Source organism: Bombina bombina, chromosome 6 (genome assembly GCF_027579735.1).
Source record: "Bombina bombina isolate aBomBom1 chromosome 6, aBomBom1.pri, whole genome shotgun sequence".
Classification (NCBI taxonomy): domain Eukaryota; kingdom Metazoa; phylum Chordata; class Amphibia; order Anura; family Bombinatoridae; genus Bombina; species Bombina bombina.
Window position 1 is genome coordinate 665,531,520 of NC_069504.1, and position 22,702 is coordinate 665,554,221.

At 35.8% G+C, this 22,702-nt stretch overlaps 1 protein-coding gene across 1 annotated transcript in view; it reads left to right on the forward strand.

Annotated features, from left to right (window-relative positions):
* The window catches only part of IL16 (interleukin 16), a 257,992-nt gene that overhangs the window by 111,057 nt on the left and 124,233 nt on the right, over nucleotides 1–22,702 (forward strand). The window contains exons 4-6 of the mRNA XM_053717743.1: nucleotides 2,351–2,484; nucleotides 2,626–2,758; nucleotides 22,074–22,179. Coding sequence (XP_053573718.1) covers nucleotides 2,351–2,484; nucleotides 2,626–2,758; nucleotides 22,074–22,179 — 373 coding nt within the window. The remainder of the gene's footprint in view (nucleotides 1–2,350; nucleotides 2,485–2,625; nucleotides 2,759–22,073; nucleotides 22,180–22,702) is intronic.

A 22,702-nucleotide genomic window follows, 5' to 3' on the forward strand; every position in this document is an offset into this window, starting at 1 on the left:
TACATGCCCTATTTGAAACATGAAAGATTTTTTTGGACTTGACTGTCCCTTTAATGATTTAGTTTTTATTTATATATAAAAATCTCTAAATGACAGATGACATTACCCTTTATAAACCAAGAACTACCAGGATTTCCTACTGAAAAATACTGATCATGTTTAGGACTTTAGTCTTGACACTGCATAATATTAGAATAGGTTGTGGTACATTTACAAAGCTCTTTGTCATATGTATAATGACATAATGAACAGTACAAAATCATTATACAGTAGCAAAATACACCTCAAACATGGCACCAATTTGTACAAGTATTGGGTACTTGTAAAGCACGGCTAATCACCTGTAAGGGTCTCAAGACACTGCTCATTTTATCGACTATGGAAGGATTAAAGGCTGAGTGGACCTTGCCTGGGATCAAACCTGCAATCCTCGGGTTGCTTCAGAGCTCAGCCACAGTGCATTAGCATGCTGAGCTATCTGTCATTGAAGAACAGTTAAAACATATTGAATGAAATATATATTTTAAAAGAAATTTAGATACCTGAAGACACTGTACTTGTTTAGGGGCCGAATTACCAAATGGCAGGTGGACATAATTCGCTGTAGCGAATCATGTCCTCCCGACATCACTAAATGCCGACAGCATACGCTGTCAGAATTTAACATTGCACAAGCAATTCTGGTGAAATGCTTGTGCAATGCCACCCATGCACATTCGCAGCCAATCAGCCGCTAGCAGGGGGTGTCATCGCTATCGTATCTCCTGCTTCTTAACTTCTGTTTCCGGCGAGCAGGAAACTTCAGTGGTAGATTGCAGCATCCGCTGCTTAATAAATCTACCCCACAGCATACACCAAAGCGGGTGACAGCTGAAAGTAGTTTACAGCTCCATTTTAGTGCCAGGTTACCATTAAAATATTTTGCGTATTGTGCGCAGTTGCTCTTTTATTGTAGTTGTAAGTTAAAATTGTTTTAATACTTCTACCTGCCTTCAGATTTCTTGTAAATCAAGCCATGGTAATTCAATCTTACACTATAAAATTTACATTTAAAGTTTGTGCTGCTTGGGGCCGATTTATTAAGGCCAGAATGCACTTGTTTCCACGGAATTAGGAGTTAAGAAGCAGCGGTCTTAAGACCGCTGCTCCTTAACTCGTCTGCCACCTCTGAGGTGGCGGACAGCAATCTGCCCGATCGTATACAATTGAGTGGATTGGCACCCCCTTCTAGCGGCCGATTGGCCACAAATGTGCAGGGGGCCCCATTGCACAAGCTTTTCACTGGAAATGCTTGTGCAATGATAAATGCCGACAGTGTATGCTGTCGGCATGTATCAATGTGCGGCGTACATGACCCGCTACAGTGGATCATGTCTGCCCACACATTGTTAAATCGGCCCTATATCTGAGATTGCCTCTAGAGAGGAACAAAAACAAAGATACATTAAACTCATTGAAAAATTAAATGAAATGAAAAATGTTTTACTTTATGGGGAAAAGAAAAGTTTTATTACATTTTTCAATTTATTGATATGGGTAATATTTAGTGCTGCCCTAGGCATAGGCATAGTTGGAATTATGGAGATATGCGCTTTATTATATTTTTATACGTAAATACATATTGATATTTAAAGTGTGCTACCGATAATTTCACTCTTCTTATCAAAGTTTTGCTTTTTTTTTGCATTTATTTGCATACAATTATTAAATAACCTATACGGGCATGAAAAAATAAATAACATTATAATAGCAAATAAGACAGTGGTAGAAATTATTTATGTGAAGCATTTTCAATAGTGGAGCAATGCTCATACTACCCATATTGACAATACTCCACATGCATTAAAGTGATGCCACAATCCAGATGCTAAGCAGCTTACAGCAGATGTTCCTGTGTTTTATGCAGATAGTCATTGTCTATGCAAATGTTTATCTGCTTGACTTTTCAAGAATCAAAGAGGTACAGCTAACTATGCCTTATATTTTGAGGTTTCCCAGAGTCCGTTAAACATACAATGCCATTTGATTATAACACATCACTTTCCAGCAAGAATGACTCAACAAGCATTGTAAAACCTGTAATTCAAATTGAATTTCCAGTGTTTCGGCATGTTCTGAAGCTAAATGCTATTTTTACTTAATTTGTTTGCTTTTTTTTGTGTTTAGTCCAATTTTACACACTCACACAAACAATAACCCCAAATAGGTTCTCCTAATAATACACATAAGGCTGTTATATTAAAATGAAGTGAGCAGACATTTTGTAACATTGCATGACATGGTTTGTAGAGATATTTAATGACTTTTAATTATATATTTATAGTAAATTACTCCCCATTTTATCATGTAGGACACCAGTATCTGGAGGCTCTGTATAGCCACTGGAAAGGAAGGACTTGGCATAGAAATCCAAAAATCAGTTAGCTGCACACTTCCCAAAGGCTTCACCATCAGTCACCTAGTCAAGGGAGGAGCAGCTCAAAGGTATAGTATTTATAATAATGTTTATGTTCTGAGTAACCTTCATTTTATAGGTTTTATCTGTTTTAAGTTAAAATTAAATATAATATAAACTATAAATCTCAAGAGCTAAAATTAGAAATATAATAAAGCCTATCATTTCAGAGACAGGCGTCTAGCACCAGGGGATAAACTTCTATCACTCAATGGACACTCACTTAAAGATCTCAAAAGCCAAGATGTTGAGTCTCTCATTCAGTCATCAACAGGCCTTGTTGACTTAGTGGTGGTCCGGAAGGTAAGTTTAGAGCTTTAAATTGAACAATTTCTGAATAGGTATATTATTGGAATAAAATCCTACCTAGTTGGTGTTTTGGTAGGTAAACAGATCCTAAATGTGGGCCATAAAATGTGCTACTATTTACTTTGTACGTTTTAGAAAAGGACACAAAAATGTAGACTTTCTTCACATTTCATATTAGGTGATTTTTCCCATATTATGGTAGTTCTGCAAACCAAAGATATATTCTAAAAGTGCTTAGTCTTCTGATAAAAAAATATTAATGTATAAATGCAATGAGGTCCAAACAGCACTAGCACAGGGATGTGAAATAGCTCAGCACTGAAAATCTATTTTTTTTAACAATGCATTTATTTTATTATTATTATTATCGGTTATTTGTAGAGCGCCAACAGATTCCGCAGCGCTATTAACAAAATGCATAATCAAACATTTTAAGGAAAACAATTTTGAGTTAAATGTCCCTTTGCATTTGAAGAAAATTAATTTAAAAAAATCTATAATCATCAGAGAACATTTTACAAACAAACTATTTTAGAAATAATAATAAGTATCATAATAATTAAACTGAGAGTCATTTAAGTGTTATCATAAAATAGCTATGTATTTTTGTTGTTTGAATAAGCATGATTCTTTTTATATTTTTATTCAAAATGTTTTATTTTTTTAAATTTGAAACCTAATTTTTCTAAAAATCTAGATATGATCTAACAAACAAATGTCACTCATTTTTATTAAATGTCAGTTACAAGATTAGAGGCAGAGGACAAAGGACTGTACAAGGATGTAAAAATGTATTAACTTAACAATTTTAATAATTTATTTAGTTTTTCCTGTACTATATTGGCTATGGATGTGTTTATAAGGTAGATGGATTTAATGAGGGTTTGTCTGTCTTGGATTCGTTATGCTATAACACACCGATCTGGGTCCGGTTCTGAAACGTCATGTATTTTTATCTCTTGGAGACAAATTTAAAGCTAAGTTTTAACAACAATTAAAATTATGGGGAGGCGAAAAGTGAGTTTAAAATCCTCCACTAAATACAAAATATAGAGAAAATAACTTATTGTGTAAACCATTTACAAATCTAAACAATATCTTACCCAGATTCCTTTGCTGCATTGGAAACAGTGTAGTCAGAGAGTTTCTGGGTTTAAAGCAAGTCTTCTGACTTGTTTAGATTTGTAAATGGTTTACGCAAGTTATTTTCTCTCTCTCTCTCTCTCTCTCTCTCTCTCTCTCTATATATATATATTTATATACTGTACATACATACACTTTGTGATAAAAAATATAGCATTATTATTAATAAAAAATATTGTAAAAGGGTTAAAATGGATATGGCATATGGTAAAGTGTTTGACTGGAGAGGGCTCCAATCTATATATATGTATATATACATATATGTCTAAATATGTTTATGTATACTGTATGTCTATATATGTGTATACATATGTATTTATGTGTTTATATGTGTATATACAGTATGCATGCGCACACATACATACGTATATACACATATAAGCACATATATACATTCTAAAGATATATATATATCAAAAACAAGAGGTTGAGACCTTCACAGCACTAGACTATTATTATTATTATTATTATTATTATCATTTATTTGTATAGCGCCGCCAAATTCCGTAGCGCTGGGTACAGTGATAGGGGTATACAATGACAAAGATTTGTGATAAAATACAAAACATAACAAAACAAAACAAATATAGTACAGGAGGAAGAGGGCCCTGCTCCGGAGAGCTCCCAGTCTATAGGTTTAGGGTGCAGAGACATAAGGTTGGGGTAGCTTGTTACATCGGTTGTAGTTGCAGCAGTTAGTCAGGCAGTTCATGTATTAGTTTGGTTAGGAGAAGAGATGGTAAGCCTCTCTGAATAGGTGGGTTTTCAAGGATCGTCTGAAGCTATACAAGGTTGGAGACAGTCTAATGGAGTGGGGTAGAGAGTTCCAGAGGACAGGAGCAGCACGTGCGAAGTCTTGGAGGCGGGAGTGGGATGTAGAGATAACAGGAGTGTAGAGACGTAAGTCAGAGGTTGATCGAAGAGGATGGGATGGGGAATATTTCACGATGAGAGAGGAAATATAGTTGGGAGTTAGACTGTTGAGTGCTTTGTAGGTTAAGGCTAATACTTTAAATTGTATTCTGGAGTGTATGGGGAGCCGGTGTAGAGACTGGCAGAGTGGAGCAGCTGATGTAGATCATCGACTTAGGTGGATGAGTCTAGCAGAAGTATTCATAATAGATTGGATGGAGGAGAGGTGGTGTTTTGGAAGGCCATTTAGGAGTAGATTGCAATAATCAATGCGTGACAAAATGAGGGAATGAATAAGTATTTTTGTAGTTTTTTGAGTAAGGAAGGGACGAATTCTGGAAATGTTGCGTAGGTGTGAATGGCAGGATTTGGTAAGCGCTTGTATATGTGGGTTGAATGTGAGTTCTGAGTCTAGTGTGACCCCAAGGCAGTGGACCTGGGGTGAGGTGTTGAGAATAGAGTCTCCAACCGTCAGAGAAATGTCAGGTGTTGGATGTCTCAAAATTCACAATCATTGTTTCATTAAAATCACATAACATTATTTGCCATATAAACGAAAATAGCTCCCATTTGTAGAAGTATAAATTGGGGACGGAGTGTACTGAAATTTAGCTCGATCACTGATTGGAGCAAGTGGTCAAGCCTCTTTGTTATTGTTCGTCAAATGAGAGTGGTGAGTGTTATCTAAAAACTGCATTGTATGTTTGCAACAGAATAGCAAGCATTTAATTTAGAGAATATACACTTGAACATTACAACACACAAATTGCTAATTGTTCTAAAAAGAATGACTGATATATATCCATATCATTTTGTTTAGACTAAACAGATAGTCTGTTTGCATATGTGGTGGAGGACAACTTGTTAAAAAAAAAAAGGGAATTGTTACAATACAGAAAACAAAGTTTTACAAAAAATATGAAACATATACATTTCTTTAGGGGTTAGAATCTACCCATTTGCTCTTGTGTATTAGCCATATTATACTTGGGTGAGAAAGTAGCCAGTTTAAGCTTTCGCTAGTTGCTTAAAGTGTATGCTGGTTTCCCTTTAAAAGTTTTCAATAACATCTAGACAACTCAATTTTTTTACTTTTCAAAGAGTACTTTGGAAAGTTCTAAGGGTTTTGAAGGAATAGGGCTACATGGATGAACTCTTATGGTTACCTATATATAATGGTGCAAAGCCTAACCCCCCACATAAGTCAGGTCAATCTAATTTCACTAGGACTAGATAATTACCTTCCGAAAGCTTTCATATATATAAAATATATATGTTCTAATATATATAGTATGCAAGATGCAGAGATGGCGCTCTGATAGAAAGGAAAGTTATTATGAAGGCGCAATAGAAAGCGCTGTATATGCAATGAAGGATTCCAGGCAGCAAAGTAAAAAGTAAAAAACGAACTTTATTCCAAAAGCTTAAAAAGGACAAAACCAGGATGTCCTATACAGAGCCAGCAGTGACTCTAGCAATCAGGCAAGTGAGCAGATCCCCATGCAGACATGTTTCGTGCACCAGGTGCACTTGTTCTCTGCTTACCTGGGGATCAGCTCATCCGCCCCTATAAGGCTGAACTAAATCATGACATCACCGTAATTAAGTACCTGATTGGATACCAATATCCACAGGACAAGTAAACAAGATCTTCAACATTTTCAAACATTTTCAAAAATACATATTGACAGTGGAAAAAAATCTAAAATCATCTTAATATTTATCCTCTCCCTATTTTTCTAAGGGAAACATTTACAGCTTAATAAAATCATAGGATTTCTACATGATGTAAAATATTCACAAATTAAATATAAAAAGAGCGCAACTTATCATATAATCACTAAAAAAGAAACAGGATAGAATCTAAGTGAAAGCAATATATAAATGCAGCTTCTTAATGTCAATTTAATTTATAAACTTTAAGATTAAGTTTTTAAGCAAACATTACTCTCTGTGGCCTATGTTCATGTTATAGACTTAAGTAAACACATCTAGATCACGTCTGATATTTAGACCTTCTGGTTCACTAGTTTGTAATCTAAACATTCAAAAAAATCTCCTTCTTGTTCAACAGTGTTTCCCTATTGCCTCCTCTCTTCCATTTAGTGACATGATCAATTGCCTGTATTTTGAGAGAAGAAACATCTGAATTGTGTTTTGTTTTGAAATGTCTTGACACAGGTGTGTCGCTATCTTCATCCTCAATAGACCTAAGGTGTTGCAAAAACCTATCTTTTAGGGACCTTTTGGTCTTCCCTGTGTACTGAATTTTACAGAGATCACAAGTAAGAAGATAGATGACATGTGTGGTAGCACAATTGATGAAAAATCTAATGTCATACTCCATACTGGTTACACTGGATACAAATTTATCGCCTTCATGTATAAAACTACATGTTTTACATATGGGACGTCGATATTTGAAGCATCCCTTCTTCTGTTTCAACCAACATTTGTTTTTTGTAGGTTTTATATCTGAGGGCGACAAATAGTTGGCTCAAGTTTTTGCTCTCTTAGGAATAAATACACATCCTGAATCAAGAATTTCTTTGATGATTGGATCAGAGTACAGAATGGGAAAAGATTCCTTGATTATATTATATATTTTAGTGTATTCTACACTATATGTAGTAATAAACTTGATCTTACTCATGTCATCCTTGTCACCTTTGTGTCTTTTGGGCTTATATTGAAGTAACTGGTCTCTGGGAATCTGATCCACATCTTCTTTTGCTGTAAGGAGAATACCATCTCGATACCCTCGCTGTTTAAATCTATTTGTAGCCTCACTGGCCTGACGCTGATATTCACCTTCTTTAGAACAGTTTCTTTTAATGCGGATGTATTCCCCTTTTGGTATCCCCCTCAAGACATGTCGTGGATGACAAGATTCAAATTGAAGCAGGGTATTACCCGCAGTTTCCTTTCATTTAATTACGGTGATGTCATGATTTAGTTCAGCCTTATAGGGGCGGATGAGCTGATCCCCAGGTAAGCAGTGAACAAGTGCACCTGGTGCACGAAACATGTCTGCATGGGGATCTGCTCACTTGCCTGATTGCTAGAGTCACTGCTGGCTCTGTATAGGACATCCTGGTTTTGTCCTTTTTAAGCTTTTGGAATAAAGTTCGTTTTTTACTTTTTACTTTGCTGCCTGGAATCCTTCATTGCATATACAGCGCTTTCTATTGCGCTTTCATAATAACTTTCCTTTCTATCAGAGCGCCATCTCTGCATCTTGCATACTACTACTATTGTTTGGGGCGTGTGTGGCAGACACGCCTGAAGAGGCTGCCTACCGGATTGGATTACAACAGGGGTGTGTCCCCCACCCACTCTCCATTGTGCCGGGCTCCGTTCACTACACAGGACTGCGGGAGGAGCGCAGACAACACAGTGAATCGTTTATACTTTATATATATATATATATATATATATATATATACGCAATATGATGGTAGAATACAAGAGTACTACTACACTGAACACGATGATAAAAATATATACTTGTACAGAACTGTTGTTAGGAATGACCCATACTGAAAGTTTCCATTATCTATATCTCTGGTGCTTGTCATTACTCATAAGAATGCCACTATATCAATATCCTTATTTAAACTAGCAGGCGACAGAGTATTTAGGTAGTGGATCCAATACGTTTCCCTTTGTCTTAATTTTTTCATGCGGTCTCACCCATTTTTGTCCGGGGGAATAAACTCAAGAACAGTCCCTTTTAGACATTTAGGATTTTTGTTATGATGTTTGCTATAATGGTCTGAAAGGTTATGGCCTTTGAAACCTGTTTCAATGTTTTTTATATGTTCCAAAAGTCTTGTCTTATATATTCTTTTAGAACTACCTATATATTGGAGGCCACAGCTGCATTCCAATAGATTATATAGATATACTATTAAGTCACTCTAACAATTTGTTAAATAATTAATTTTGCATTCATTGTTGTTTGATTTAGATTAAACAATGTGAGTGGGTTTAATTACAATTGTAGGCCATAACCTTTCAGACCAAGGGACTGTTCTTGAGTTTATTCCCCCGCACAAAAATAGGGGAGACCGCATGAAAAAATTAAGACAAAGGGAGACGTATTGGATCCACTACCTACATACTCTGTTGCCTGCTAGTTTGAATAAGGATATTACTATATTGGCATTCTTATGAGTAATGACCAGCACCAGAGATTTAGATGATGGAAACTTTCAGTATGGGTCATTCCTCACAACAGTTCTGTACAAGTATATGCTTTTATCATCGTGTTCAGTATAGTAGTATTCTTGTATTCTACCATCATATTGCGTATATATATATATATATATATATATATATATATATATATATATATATATATATATATATACTGTGTAATTAGTTTGCTGCAAGGAAGACACATCAGCCGCCTAGTTTGCAAGTAAAAACCGACTTTATTTAAAGTCAAAATTAAGCATGGTACAAGTATGCTCGGGAGGGAGCACTAAGAATGAAACGTCCGACGCGTTTCCTGCCCGGAGGCACTTCGTCATGGTAATTATCTAGTCCTAGTGAAATTAGATTGACCTGACTTATGTGGGGGTTTAGGCTTTGCACCATTAGATATAGGTAACCATAAGAGTTCATCCATGTAGCCCTATTCCTTCAAAACCCTTAGAACTTTCCAAAGTACTCTTTGAAAAGTAAAAAATTGAGTTTCCTGGAAACTTTTAAAGAGAAACCAGAATACACTTTGAACAACTAGCAAAAGCTTAAACTGGCTACTTTCTCACCCAAGTATAATATGGCTAATACACAAGAGCAAATGGGTAGATTCTAACCCCTAAAGAAATGTATATGTTTCATATTTTTTGTAAAACTTTGTTTTCTGTATTGTAACAATTCCCTTTTTTTAACAAGTTGTCCTCCACCTCATATGCAAACAGACTATGGCCCCTAGTTATCAAGCCGTCAACCTCAAATAAGCTGGAATTCCGCAGCGTATTTGTGGGGAGGCTGATTCGCCTTAGTTATCAAGCCCTGCTGCCCGGCAAAAGTAGAATATAGTGACGTAAGCTTCGATCCGCCGGACACAGTCCGACACAGATCGATTCTTACGTCACTCCAGATATTCCGAACGCAAGTTCGGCACAATCTGACTACTTTTGCTAGTTATCAAATGACTAGCAGGTACGCTCGGCACTTTTCCGGCCCAGCGTACCTGGTTTTCAATCCGCTGCCCTGGAGGCGGCGGATCCCATAGGAATCAATGGGAGTCTGACCATAGTGAAAGTTCATGTTCGCTGCTGCCCGATATCCCATTGATTCCTATGGGAGATGTCTGCACCTAACACCCTAACATGTACCCCGAGTCTAAACACCCCTAATCTGTCCCCCCTACACCACCACAACTAAATAAATGTATTACCCCCTAAACCGCCGCTCCCGGAGCCCACCGCCACTCTAATAAACTGATTAACCCCTAAACCGCCGCTCCCGGACCCCGCCGCCACTATAATAAATATTGGCTGATAGGATTCTATCAGCCAATCGGAATTAAGGTAGGAATATTCTGATTGGCTGATGGAATCAGCCAATCAGAATCAAGATCAATCCGATTGGCTGATCCAATCAGCCAATCAGATTGAGCTCGCATTCTATTGGCTGTTCCGATCAGCCAATAGAATGCGAGCTCAATCTGATTGGCTGATTGGATCAGCCAATCGGATTGATCTTGATTCTGATTGGCTGATTCCATCAGCCAATCAGAATATTCCTACCTTAATTCCGATTGGCTGATAGAATCCTATCAGCCAATCGGAATTCGAGGGACGCCATCTTGGATGACGTCCCTTAAAGAAACCGTCATTCTTCAGTTGGACGTCGCCGGATGAAGATGGGTCCGCGGTGGAGGTCTTCAGGATGGAGCCGGTCGTCATCAGATGAAGATAGAAGATGCCGCTTGGATCAAGATGGTTGCCGGTCCGGATCGCCTCTTCTTCCCGGATAGGATGAAGACTTTGGAGCCTCTTCTGGACCTCTTCAGCCACCGGATGATGGATCGCCAGCCCCCGCTTGGGGTGGATGAAGATTTTGGAGCCAGGACGGATCGGTGATACCTGGTGAGGTGAAGACAAGGTAGGATGATCTTCAGGGGCTTAGTGTTAGGTTTATTTAAGGGGGGTTTGGGTTAGATTAGGGGTATGTGGGTGGTGGGTTGTAATGTTGGGGGGGGGGTATTGTATGTTTTTACAGGCAAAAGAGCTGAACTTCTTGGGGCATGCCCCGCAAAGGGCCCTGTTCAGGGCGGGTAAGGTAAAAGAGCTTTGACCTTTAGTAATTTAGAATAGGGTAGGGCATTTTTTTTATTTTGGGGGGCTTTGTTATTTTATTAGGGGGCTTAGAGTAGGTGTAATTAGTTTAAAATTGTTGTAATATTTTTCTTATGTTTGTAAATATTTTTTTATTTTTTGTAACTTAGTTCTTTTTTATTTTTTGTACTTTAGTTAGTTTATTTCATTGTAGTTATTTGTAGATATTGTATTTAATTAATGTATTGATAGTGTAGTGTTAGGTTTAATTGTAGGTAATTGTAGGTATTTTATTTAATTAATTTAATGATAGTATAGTGTTAGGTTTAATTGTAACTTAGGTTAGGATTTATTTTACAGGTAATTTTGTACTTATTTTAACTAGGTAACTATTAAATAGTTCTTAACTATTTAATAGCTATTGTACCTGGTTAAAATAATTACAAAGTTGCCTGTAAAATAAATATTAATCCTAAAATAGCTACAATGTAATTATAATTTATATTGTAGCTATATTAGGATTTATTTTACAGGTAAGTATTTAGCTTTAAATAGGAATAATTTATTTAATAAGAGTTAATTAATTTCGTTAGATTAAAATTATATTTAACTTAGGGGGGTGTTAGTGTTAGGGTTAGACTTAGCTTTAGGGGTTAATACATTTATTAGAATAGCGGTGAGCTCCGGTCGGCAGATTAGGGGTTAATAATTGAAGTTAGGTGTCGGCGATGTTAGGGAGGGCAGATTAGGGGTTAATACTATTTATTATAGGGTTAGTGAGGCGGATTAGGGGTTAATAACTTTATTATAGTAGCGGTGCGGTCCGCTCGGCAGATTAGGGGTTAATAAGTGTAGGCAGGTGGGAGCGACGTTGTGGGCGGCAGATTAGGGGTTAATAAATATAATATAGGGGTCGGCGGTGTTAGGGGCAGCAGATTAGGGGTACATAAGGATAATGTAAGTAGCAGCGGTTTACGGAGCGGCAGATTAGGGGTTAAAAATAATATGCAGGGGTCAGCGATAGCGGGGGCGGCAGATTAGGGGTTAATAAGTGTAATGTTAGGGGTGTTTAGGCTCGGGGTTCATGTTAGGGTGTTAGGTGCAGACGTAGGAAGTGTTTCCCCATAGCAAACAAAGGGGCTGCGTTAGGAGCTGAACGCGGCTTTTTTGCAGGTGTTAGGTTTTTTTCCAGCCAATAAATACAAAAAGTGTGATAAATCAGCAGCGCCCAAAAACAACAAAGATCAGATATGTTCCCATAAACATATATAAAACAAATGTGAGCGAATAGTTATGTATAAATAATCAAATACAAGTGCAAAAACACAACAATAAATGTCCCACACTCTGGGTGGTGTGAGATAAACTCATATACATAAATGTCAATCAAACCGATATCAGGTGTGTGACCCAAAAAGTCCAAAGTTGATGGTATGGCAGCATAAGACTTCTTCCAAAAATGAAGGCAATTCAAACGTAGCAAATCTGTATAGAATACAATAAAGAAGAAGGCGCCAACATAGTATGAATCTGTATTGAAAGCTGTTCACTCCCCACACATAAATGGTACTTACGAGAAGTAAAGCACTTGAGAAGTGCTACAACGACTTTCTGGAGCATTAACAGCTGTCCAGGTAGCTGGTCTCTCGTCCTCAAAGTGAGCTCCTAGTACTGTGTACGGTCTGCAGCAATTTGCAGCTTGAACCCTATCACCTGCTCCTTTCTCTCGCTGTGTAATATGAGAGATGCCCAAACCAGGTGGGCTGGTAGCTATGATCGGATTTCAAGTGTTTGTTAAAATAACGATTCCTAAAACATATATCACTCAGCCGTGATCAGATATGGTTAAAAACAAATGTTTATTTCATAAACATATATCACAACGCGTTTCCCGGTCTACCTTGACCGCTTCCTCAGGTGAATAAACCATATCTAAACTGCACAGCTTTATATTTGCTAAACTCGGCGTTCAAGCCGAATTAGAGCGCATGCGTGAAGGAGTATACAATCCCCATAGTAAACAGGTGTGTGTATTACCCTTAGAACGATTGGTCATCGAAATGAAATAACAGACCAACCACAGAGTACTGTGGTGACACACCTCTAACGTATGTGTAAGTGTATAACCTTTAATTTCTGGTGTGCAGGTTTCTGCAAATAGCGTAATATCGTTTAAAAGACTGTTGATTATTAGTTATTCCATGATAATATACATAAAATTACCAAAAGTGGCTATTTGTGTCTTAGCGTTACTAGCGTTGCTAGGTTATTAATGCGTGCGTTCTAGCATCTCATGGGGATAGTACTCCTTCATGCATTTACAAAAATTACTGTACTATATATCAGAAACAATGATTCCTAACTCCATGGTCTAAAATATACAAAATCTAATGCTGTATAAAAATATATATGTATATATACAAAATAATATAATGATATAATAATAAAAAATAACAAAATATTACCCCTAATAACAAAGATAAAAAATGCGAATACTCCTAAACATAATGTAAATACCTATAAATAATGATGTTGCTCATTATATATACACAAAAATATTAGTCTATGTGTACTGTTGTTAATACAGATACCATCATGTAATATATACAAAATAATATAATGATATAATAATAAAAAATAATAAAATATTACCCCTAATAACAAAGATAAAAAATGCGAATACTCCTAAACATAATGTAAATACCTATAAATAATGATGTTGCTCATTATATATACACAAAAATATTAGTCTATGTGTACTGTTGTTAATACAGATACCATCATGTAATAACGCTGTCCCACTCAAATTCTATCTCTGGGGTTTCGTAGTGAGATCTATACTTGTAGATGGTATATTATAATGTATCTGAACAGAGTCTATTAAATGGAAAACTACTACTAGGGAATAATTACTGATAAAAAGAAAACCTATTAACTCATAACTAAATACGACTATGACCTAGTTGAATGCCGCCATATCAAGATTCTCATTCAGACCATATGGATTTAATGTTTTTAATTTCCAAATCCAGTACGTCTCTCTTTGTCTTAAGTCCATTAATCTATTTCTACCCCATTTGGATGAGATTTGTTCAATAGGAAAAATACTATATAGATCTGTCTGCCCCTCATGACAACAAACTCCATGTCTAGAGACACTATGTTTAATACACGATTTTTTCACATTTCTCATGTGTTCACCCCATCTTTTTTTCAGGGGTCTAGATGTTCTCCCTATATATTGTAAGCCACACTTGCATTCCAGTAAGTATATTACGAAAGAGGAATCACATGAAAAATAAGTTTTTATCTCAAATTCTTCTTTCGTAGAAAAAGACCTGAACTTATACTTATCTCCCTTTGTAAAATCACAAAGCCCACAGTTAGCTCTATTACATTTATAGAACCCTTTCTTATTAGACAGCCAATTTTTTGTCTTATGTTCACCATTTTTTCCAAATTTCTTCATCACTATTTTGCTAGGGGCAAGTTTATTTTTTAGAGTAGGTGCTCTTTTAAACGTACATGTGGGGTTTTCATCTAAAATGTTCCTTAATACCGGATCATTCAGTAGAATGTTCCAATGCTTGCGAACAATTCTCTTAATTTTATCATGGTTTGAGGTATATTTAGTTATAAATCTCAGATTGTTATTTTTATTCACTTTGTTCTTATTCGTGTCTATCTCATCTAAATTTTTACATTCTAAGTTTTCCTTCTCTTTTGTAGTTTTGAAGAATTCAGATCTATCTTTATTTCTAGCCTTTAAATAGCTCTCCTCTATTAGGTCCCCAGGATAATTCCTTTCAAAGAATCTCTTTTTTAGGATACCTGCTTGTTCGTCATATAGAGTTAAATTAGTACAATTTCTACGAATTCTAGAAAACTGATTGTATGGAATATTTCTCTTCCATGCCTTATAATGATTGCTTTTATAATTCAAGTAACTATTTGTATCCACTGTTTTAAAGTGGGTTTTGGTCACTATATGACCTACTTGGTCCCAATTTAGTACCAAGTCCAAAAATTCAATACGATCTATATTAATATTATGAGTAAACTTAAGTCCCATGTTGTTTTCATTCAATGATTTAATAAAGTCTAGGGCCTTATCCTCTGAACCTTCCCAGATAAAGATAAGGTCATCTATAAAACGGCCATAGAACACCAGATTCGCCCCCAGAGGGGAACTATATATGTATCTTTCTTCAAACACCCCCATAAATAAATTTGCAAAGCTGGGGGCAAATCTGGTGCCCATGGCCGTTCCTTTGATCTGCAGAAAAAATTGTTCCTGATAAACAAAATAATTATGTTTCAACACAAATGAAATTGCTTCTAACAAAAATAATCTCTGTTTACTGGGTAAAAATTGATCTCTTTTCAAAAAAACATCTACAGCATCTATACCCAGATGGTGTTCTATATTTGAATAGAGAGCTGTCACGTCACAAGTGAACCAGATAAGTCTGCGTCCTGCCTTTTCTATTTTTGATATCTTAGCTATTAGATCTGGGGTGTCTTTGATATATGACGGAAGCCCCTTCACTATTTTCTTTAAGAATTGATCAATATATTCAGATAAGTTGCAGGTCAAACTCCCTATGCCCGAAATAATGGGCCTGCCCGGTGGATTATTGGTACACTTATGTATTTTCGGGAGGTGATAGTAATATGCTAGATTGGGTGACATAGGGACCAGATATTCTTTCTCCTTTTTTGTTAAGATCCCCTCTAGAAACCCTTTATCTACCATTTTAATTAACTGAATCATATAAGTTTTAGTAGGATTAAATGTGAGTTTTTTATAATAATTTTGATCTAAAAGGATCCTATTCGCTTCCTGTAAATAATCTGACATATTTTGCAAAACCACCCCTCCTCCTTTGTCCGCCTGCCTAATCACCAAGTTGTCTTTTTTGGCTAATCTTGACAAGGCTTTAATCTCATATAAATTCAGATTGGAGTTCCCCACTTTCTTCTCTAGTGCACTGAACTCCTCTAAAACGAGAGTTTGAAATAGAGAGATATATGGACTGTTCACTGGCGGGTTAAAATTAGATCTTAACATTAAATTTGAATGGATATAGTCATCAAATAATGCATTACATAACTCTTCTGGTTCATGATATACTATACTATTTGTTGGTCTTTCTGGCATATCATCAGTAATGATAGCCAATTGTGTTGTATTGTTGATTTTTTTATCACAAAAGTACTTTTGCATAGACAGTTTTCTTACAAACCGATTGAGATCTACGAACAATTCGAACAGATACATTATAATATACCATCTACAAGTATAGATCTCACTACGAAACCCCAGAGATAGAATTTGAGTGGGACAGCGTTATTACATGATGGTATCTGTATTAACAACAGTACACATAGACTAATAATTTTGTGTATATATAATGAGCAACATCATTATTTATAGGTATTTACATTATGTTTAGGAGTATTCGCATTTTTTATCTTTGTTATTAGGGGTAATATTTTATTATTTTTTATTATTATATCATTATATTATTTTGTATATATTACATGATGGTATCTGTATTAACAACAGTACACATAGACTAATATTTTTGTGTATATATAATGAGCAACATCATTATTTATAGGTATTTACATTATGTTTAGGAGTATTCGCATTTTTTATCTTTGTTATTAGGGGTAATATTTTGTTATTTTTTATTATTATATCATTATATTATTTTGTATATATACATATATATTTTTATACAGCATTAGATTTTGTATATTTTAGACCATGGAGTTAGGAATCATTGTTTCTGATATATAGTACAGTAATTTTTGTAAATGCATGAAGGAGTACTATCCCCATGAGATGCTAGAACGCACGCATTAATAACCTAGCAACGCTAGTAACGCTAAGACACAAATAGCCACTTTTGGTAATTTTATGTATATTATCATGGAATAACTAATAATCAACAGTCTTTTAAACGATATTACGCTATTTGCAGAAACCTGCACACCAGAAATTAAAGGTTATACACTTACACATACGTTAGAGGTGTGTCACCACAGTACTCTGTGGTTGGTCTGTTATTTCATTTCGATGACCAATCGTTCTAAGGGTAATACACACACCTGTTTACTATGGGGATTGTATACTCCTTCACGCATGCGCTCTAATTCGGCTTGAACGCCGAGTTTAGCAAATATAAAGCTGTGCAGTTTAGATATGGTTTATTCACCTGAGGAAGCGGTCAAGGTAGACCGGGAAACGCGTTGTGATATATGTTTATGAAATAAACATTTGTTTTTAACCATATCTGATCACGGCTGAGTGATATATGTTTTAGGAATCGTTATTTTAACAAACACTTGAAATCCGATCATAGCTACCAGCCCACCTGGTTTGGGCATCTCTCATATTACACAGCGAGAGAAAGGAGCAGGTGATAGGGTTCAAGCTGCAAATTGCTGCAGACCGTACACAGTACTAGGAGCTCACTTTGAGGACGAGAGACCAGCTACCTGGACAGCTGTTAATGCTCCAGAAAGTCGTTGTAGCACTTCTCAAGTGCTTTACTTCTCGTAAGTACCATTTATGTGTGGGGAGTGAACAACTTTCAATACAGATTCACACTATGTTGGCGCCTTCTTCTTTATTGTATTCTATACAGATTTTTTCCAGCCAAAACTGCCCCATTGTTTCCTATGGGGGAATAGTGCACAAGCCCGTTTTTGAGGCTGGCCGCGTCCGTAAGCAACTCTGGTATCGAGAGTTGCAGTTGCGTTAAAAATGCTCTACGCTCCTTTTTTGGAGCCTAACGCAGCGATTCTGTGGACTCTCAATACCAGAGTTATTTTAAAGGTGCGGACAGAAAAAAGCCGGCGTTAGCTACGCGTGTCGTTACCGACAAAACTCTAAATCTAGCCGTAAGATAGCTACAATGTAATTAATAATTACATTGTAGCTATTTTAGGATTTATATTTATTTTACAGGTAACTTTGTATTTATTTTAGCTAGTTAGAATAGTTATTAAATAGTTATTAACTATTTAGTAACTACCTAGCTAAAAGAAATACAAAATTACCTGTAAAATAAATCCTAACCTAAGTTACAATTAAACACTATCACTATCACTATCATTAAATTAATTCAATAAATTAGCTACAAATAACTACAATTAAATAAACTAACTAAAGTACAAAAAATAAAAAAAACTAAGTTACAAAAAATAAAAAATAAAAAGTTACAAACATTTAAAAAATATTACAAAAATTTTAAGCTACTTACACCTAATCTAAGCCCCCTAATAAAATAACAAAGCCCCCCAAAATAAAAAAATGCCCTACCCTATTCTAAATTACGAAAGTTAACAGCTCTATTACCTTACCAGCCCTTAAAAGGGCCTTTTGCGGGGCATGCCCCAAAGTATTCAGCTCTTTTGCCTGTAAAAAAAAATACAACCCCCCCAACATTAAAACCCACCACCCACACACCCCTACTCTAACCCAAACCCCCCTTAAATAAACCTAACACTACCCCCCTGAAGATCATCCTACCATTAGCCGTCTTCAGCCAGCCAACCAGAAGAGGACATTCGCAGCGGCTGAAGTCATCATCCAAGGGGCGCTGAAGAAGTCTTCCATCCGATTGAAGTCATCATCCAAGGGGAGCTGAAGAGGTCTTCCATCCGATTGAAGTCTTCATCCAGGCAGCGCCTTCAATCTTCATCCATCCGGAGCGGAGCCATCTTCAGACGAGCCGACGCAGAGCCATCTTCTTCCACCGACGACTTCCCGACGAATGACGGTTCCTTTAAGTGATGTCATCCAAGATGGCGTCCCTCGAATTCCGATTGGCTGATAGGATTCTATCAGCCAATCGGAATTAAGGTAGGAAAAATCTGATTGGCTGATTGAATCAGCCAATCAGATTGAAGTTCAATCCGATTGGCTGATCCAATCAGCCAATCATATTGAGCTCGCATTCTATTGGCTGTTACTATCCTATATTTTTTTACAGGCAAAAGAGCTGAATACTTTGGGGCATGCCCCGCAAAAGGCCCTTTTAAGGGCTGGTAAGGTAATAGAGCTGTTAACTTTCGTAATTTAGAATAGGGTAGGGCATTTTTTTATTTTGGGGGGCTTTGTTATTTTATTAGGGGGCTTAGATTAGGTGTAAGTAGCTTAAAATTGTTGTAATATTTTTTAAATGTTTGTAACTTTTTATTTTTGTAACTTAGTTTTTTTTATTTTTGTACTTTAGTTAGTTTATTTAATTGTATTTAATTGTAGTTATTTGTAGCTAATTTATTTAATTAATTTAATGATAGTGTAGTGTTAGGTTTAATTGTAACTTAGGTTAGGATTTATTTTACAGGTAAATTTGTATTTCTTTTAACTAGGTAGCTATTAAATAGTTAATAACTATTTAATAGCTATTGTACCTAGTTAAAATAAATTGATATTTGCCTGTAAAATAAAAATAAATCCTAAAATAGCTACAATATAATTATTAGTTATATTGTAGCTATATTAGGGTTTATTTTAAAGGTAAGTATTTAGTTTTAAATTGGATTAATTTAGTTAATAAGAGTTATAATATTTAGATGTATTTAATTAATATTTAAGTTAGGGGGGTGTTAGGGTTAGGGTTAGACTTAGGTTTAGGGGTTAATAATTTTATTATAGTGGCAGCGGTGTAGGAGGGGCAGGATAGGGGTTAATACATTTATTATAGGTGGCGACGGTGTAGGGGGGCAGGATAGGGGTTAATAAATTTATTATAGGTGGCGACGGAGTAGGGGGGCAGATTAGGGGTTAATAAGTTTAATATAGGTGGCGGCGGTGTCCGGGAGCGGCGGTTTAGGGGTTAAACAATTTATTTAGTTGCAGCGGGGTCCGGGATCGGCAGGATAGGGGTTAATAAATTTATTATAGTGGCGGCGGTATAGGGGGGGCAGGATAGGAGTTAATAGGTATTATGTAGGTGGCGGCGGGGCCCGGGAGCGGTGGTTTAGGGGTTAATCAGTTTATTAGAGTGGTGGTGGTCTCCGGGGGCGGAGGTTTAGGGGTTAATACATTTATTATAGTTGCGGCGGGGGCTAGGAGCGGCGGTTTATATTTTATTATACTCATTGTGATGCTTTTTATACTTTATTCAATTCATGTTATAGTCTAGTGCTGTGAAGGTCTCAACCTCTTGTTTTTTATATTACTTAAGAGTAGCCGGTAGTGAGGGCTCACTAGCTGCCCTTTTCCGTGTACCCCCAGCAGCTTAACTAGTTGTCACACTACCATTGTTAGCGCCTCCCAGGTGGTTCCTATGTCTTAGACAGAGCCACTACTTATAAACTCTTTTTTCATATATATATATATATATATATATATATATATATATATACACGTTTGAGCCCTTCCCAGTCAAATACCTTGAAACATGCAATATAATTTTTAATAAATTCTAATGTGTTTTTCAAAAATAGTTTTATATATATATATATATATATATATATATATATATATATATATATTATTTTATTTATTTATTTTTAATAAAAAGATCATTTTCTTTTTTGTGAAGAACATAGGAACTTCAAGTATTCCAAACTCACTTCGGATTTAGTGTAAGTGGTCTAACACTGTGTCGGGTTAGCATGCGAGCGATAACTGTTTATTTTACAGCATGCCCCATAAAAGTCTAAGGGGGGAGGAATTAACCCGGTTGCGGTATTCAAAGTCCTGAATTTAGTGCACCTTGGTCTTTTGCTCCTGTTCTAACTTTTTACTTTCAACTTGCAATATATGCGCCAACCTTGCCGCAATAAATGTTTACTTTGAGCGTAGCTAGTGCACAAGCAAAAAAGTAGTTAGTGCGCCACTTGTAATCTGGCTCATTGTTTAAAGCAATGTTATACATATATGCAAATACTGCTGACATAAACTGTGATAGACACATGCACACTCATAGCTCCTATCAACCCACCTAGGTTTACTCTAAACAAAGGATATCAAGAGAACAAAACACATTTTATAATAGATGCACATTAGAAAGTTGTTTAAAACGGCAAACTCTACCTTACTCACAAAAGTTAAAATTTTACTTTTGACTTTGCTGTCCCTTTAATATAGGGATTATTTATATATAGAAAATATATATAGAAAATGGTTGCAATTTATCAAGGTTTATAATGCTAACATTTTACTGATTTGTATGTGATACAACTACTTTAGGTGATAAATATAATAAATGTAAACTTGTACATTTCAGAGTCTGAGAGATCACATGGATAAAGAGAGTTGATTTTTCTTTTCATAATGTGATTTTATTGTTCTGTAGGGGGATATGGTCTACAAATTTTAGATAGTTCAGATCTCACATTTTTGGGTTGATGACAATCCTTAATAAAATGTATGTAATGATTAGCAACAAAAAACACCAGTAACATTTACACAGATTTTTATCGATAAATCATCCAATTTAGATGGTGATTCACCCATGTGTAACACTGTCTCATAGACTGTGCTTGAGTGTTGATAATGGCACAAACCTGCTAATAAAAAGTAATGGCTTTTGAATTCTGCCCTTCAGACACCATGATATTTGCCGTCATCTTTAGATATATTTTAAAATATTTTATTCTTATGTGTAAAAGTATTTATATATATTTGTCTGGCAATTCAGAAAGTATGAAAATGGGTTAAATATGTAGCATTCAAATCATACTGAGCCAATGTTTCAAAAAACCAGAATGTGGTTTTACATCATGAACTAACACTGCCAACCACATTTGGCGTATTCTCACTAACCAAAACCGTCTTTGGATTTCAAAGGCCTTTGTGAATAAAATCAATCCAGACAATATTTACCACAACCTAAGTAAAATGAATCTTAACTCTTCTGTGAGGATTTGCAGAGCATCTGACTGCCCTCTGGTGGCTGTTTTTGTAAACTTCATTTGACTTTTTTATTTTACAGTTTTCAAATCTGGACACATTTTTAGAAAACCAATCTATAGTTGAAGCCGGTCAACACTCACTGCAATTAAAGGCTCCATGTATCAGAACACGAAGCAACTCCACAAGTATGTTGTACTACATCATTTACGACTAATATATCAAATCATATAAGACAAATAAATCCAAATTGAAGAAAATCAACAGCTATAACCAAATATGGCATCTAAGCATCTGTATCGGTTTCCACAGCCCATACTTAAAGGGTTAAATTATGGACTCCATATCCTAAGTTTTGTACTGTAAAAAGGGCCACAGTTACGTATACTGTTATTGGAAGAGATAGGGAAATATTAATCCCCTGAACGATGAACTGTAGGTACCCAAGATTGGTTTGTAGTTGTTGTTTTGGGAAAATGCTGCTGCTACATATATCTGTGACTTTTGCATCACCAAATCATTCCTCTCCTACACCAGCTACTGTTGAAGCATTTAATATACCTAATTGTTGAAGCATTTAATATACCTAATTTGCAAGTAGCTTCAAAAAGATTAAAAAGGTATAAATATAAAAGATTAAAAAGGTATAGATATATGGTGTGCTGGAAAATCACCTGAGTATTCTTTTAGATTGTAAGTGGTGCAGGGTAA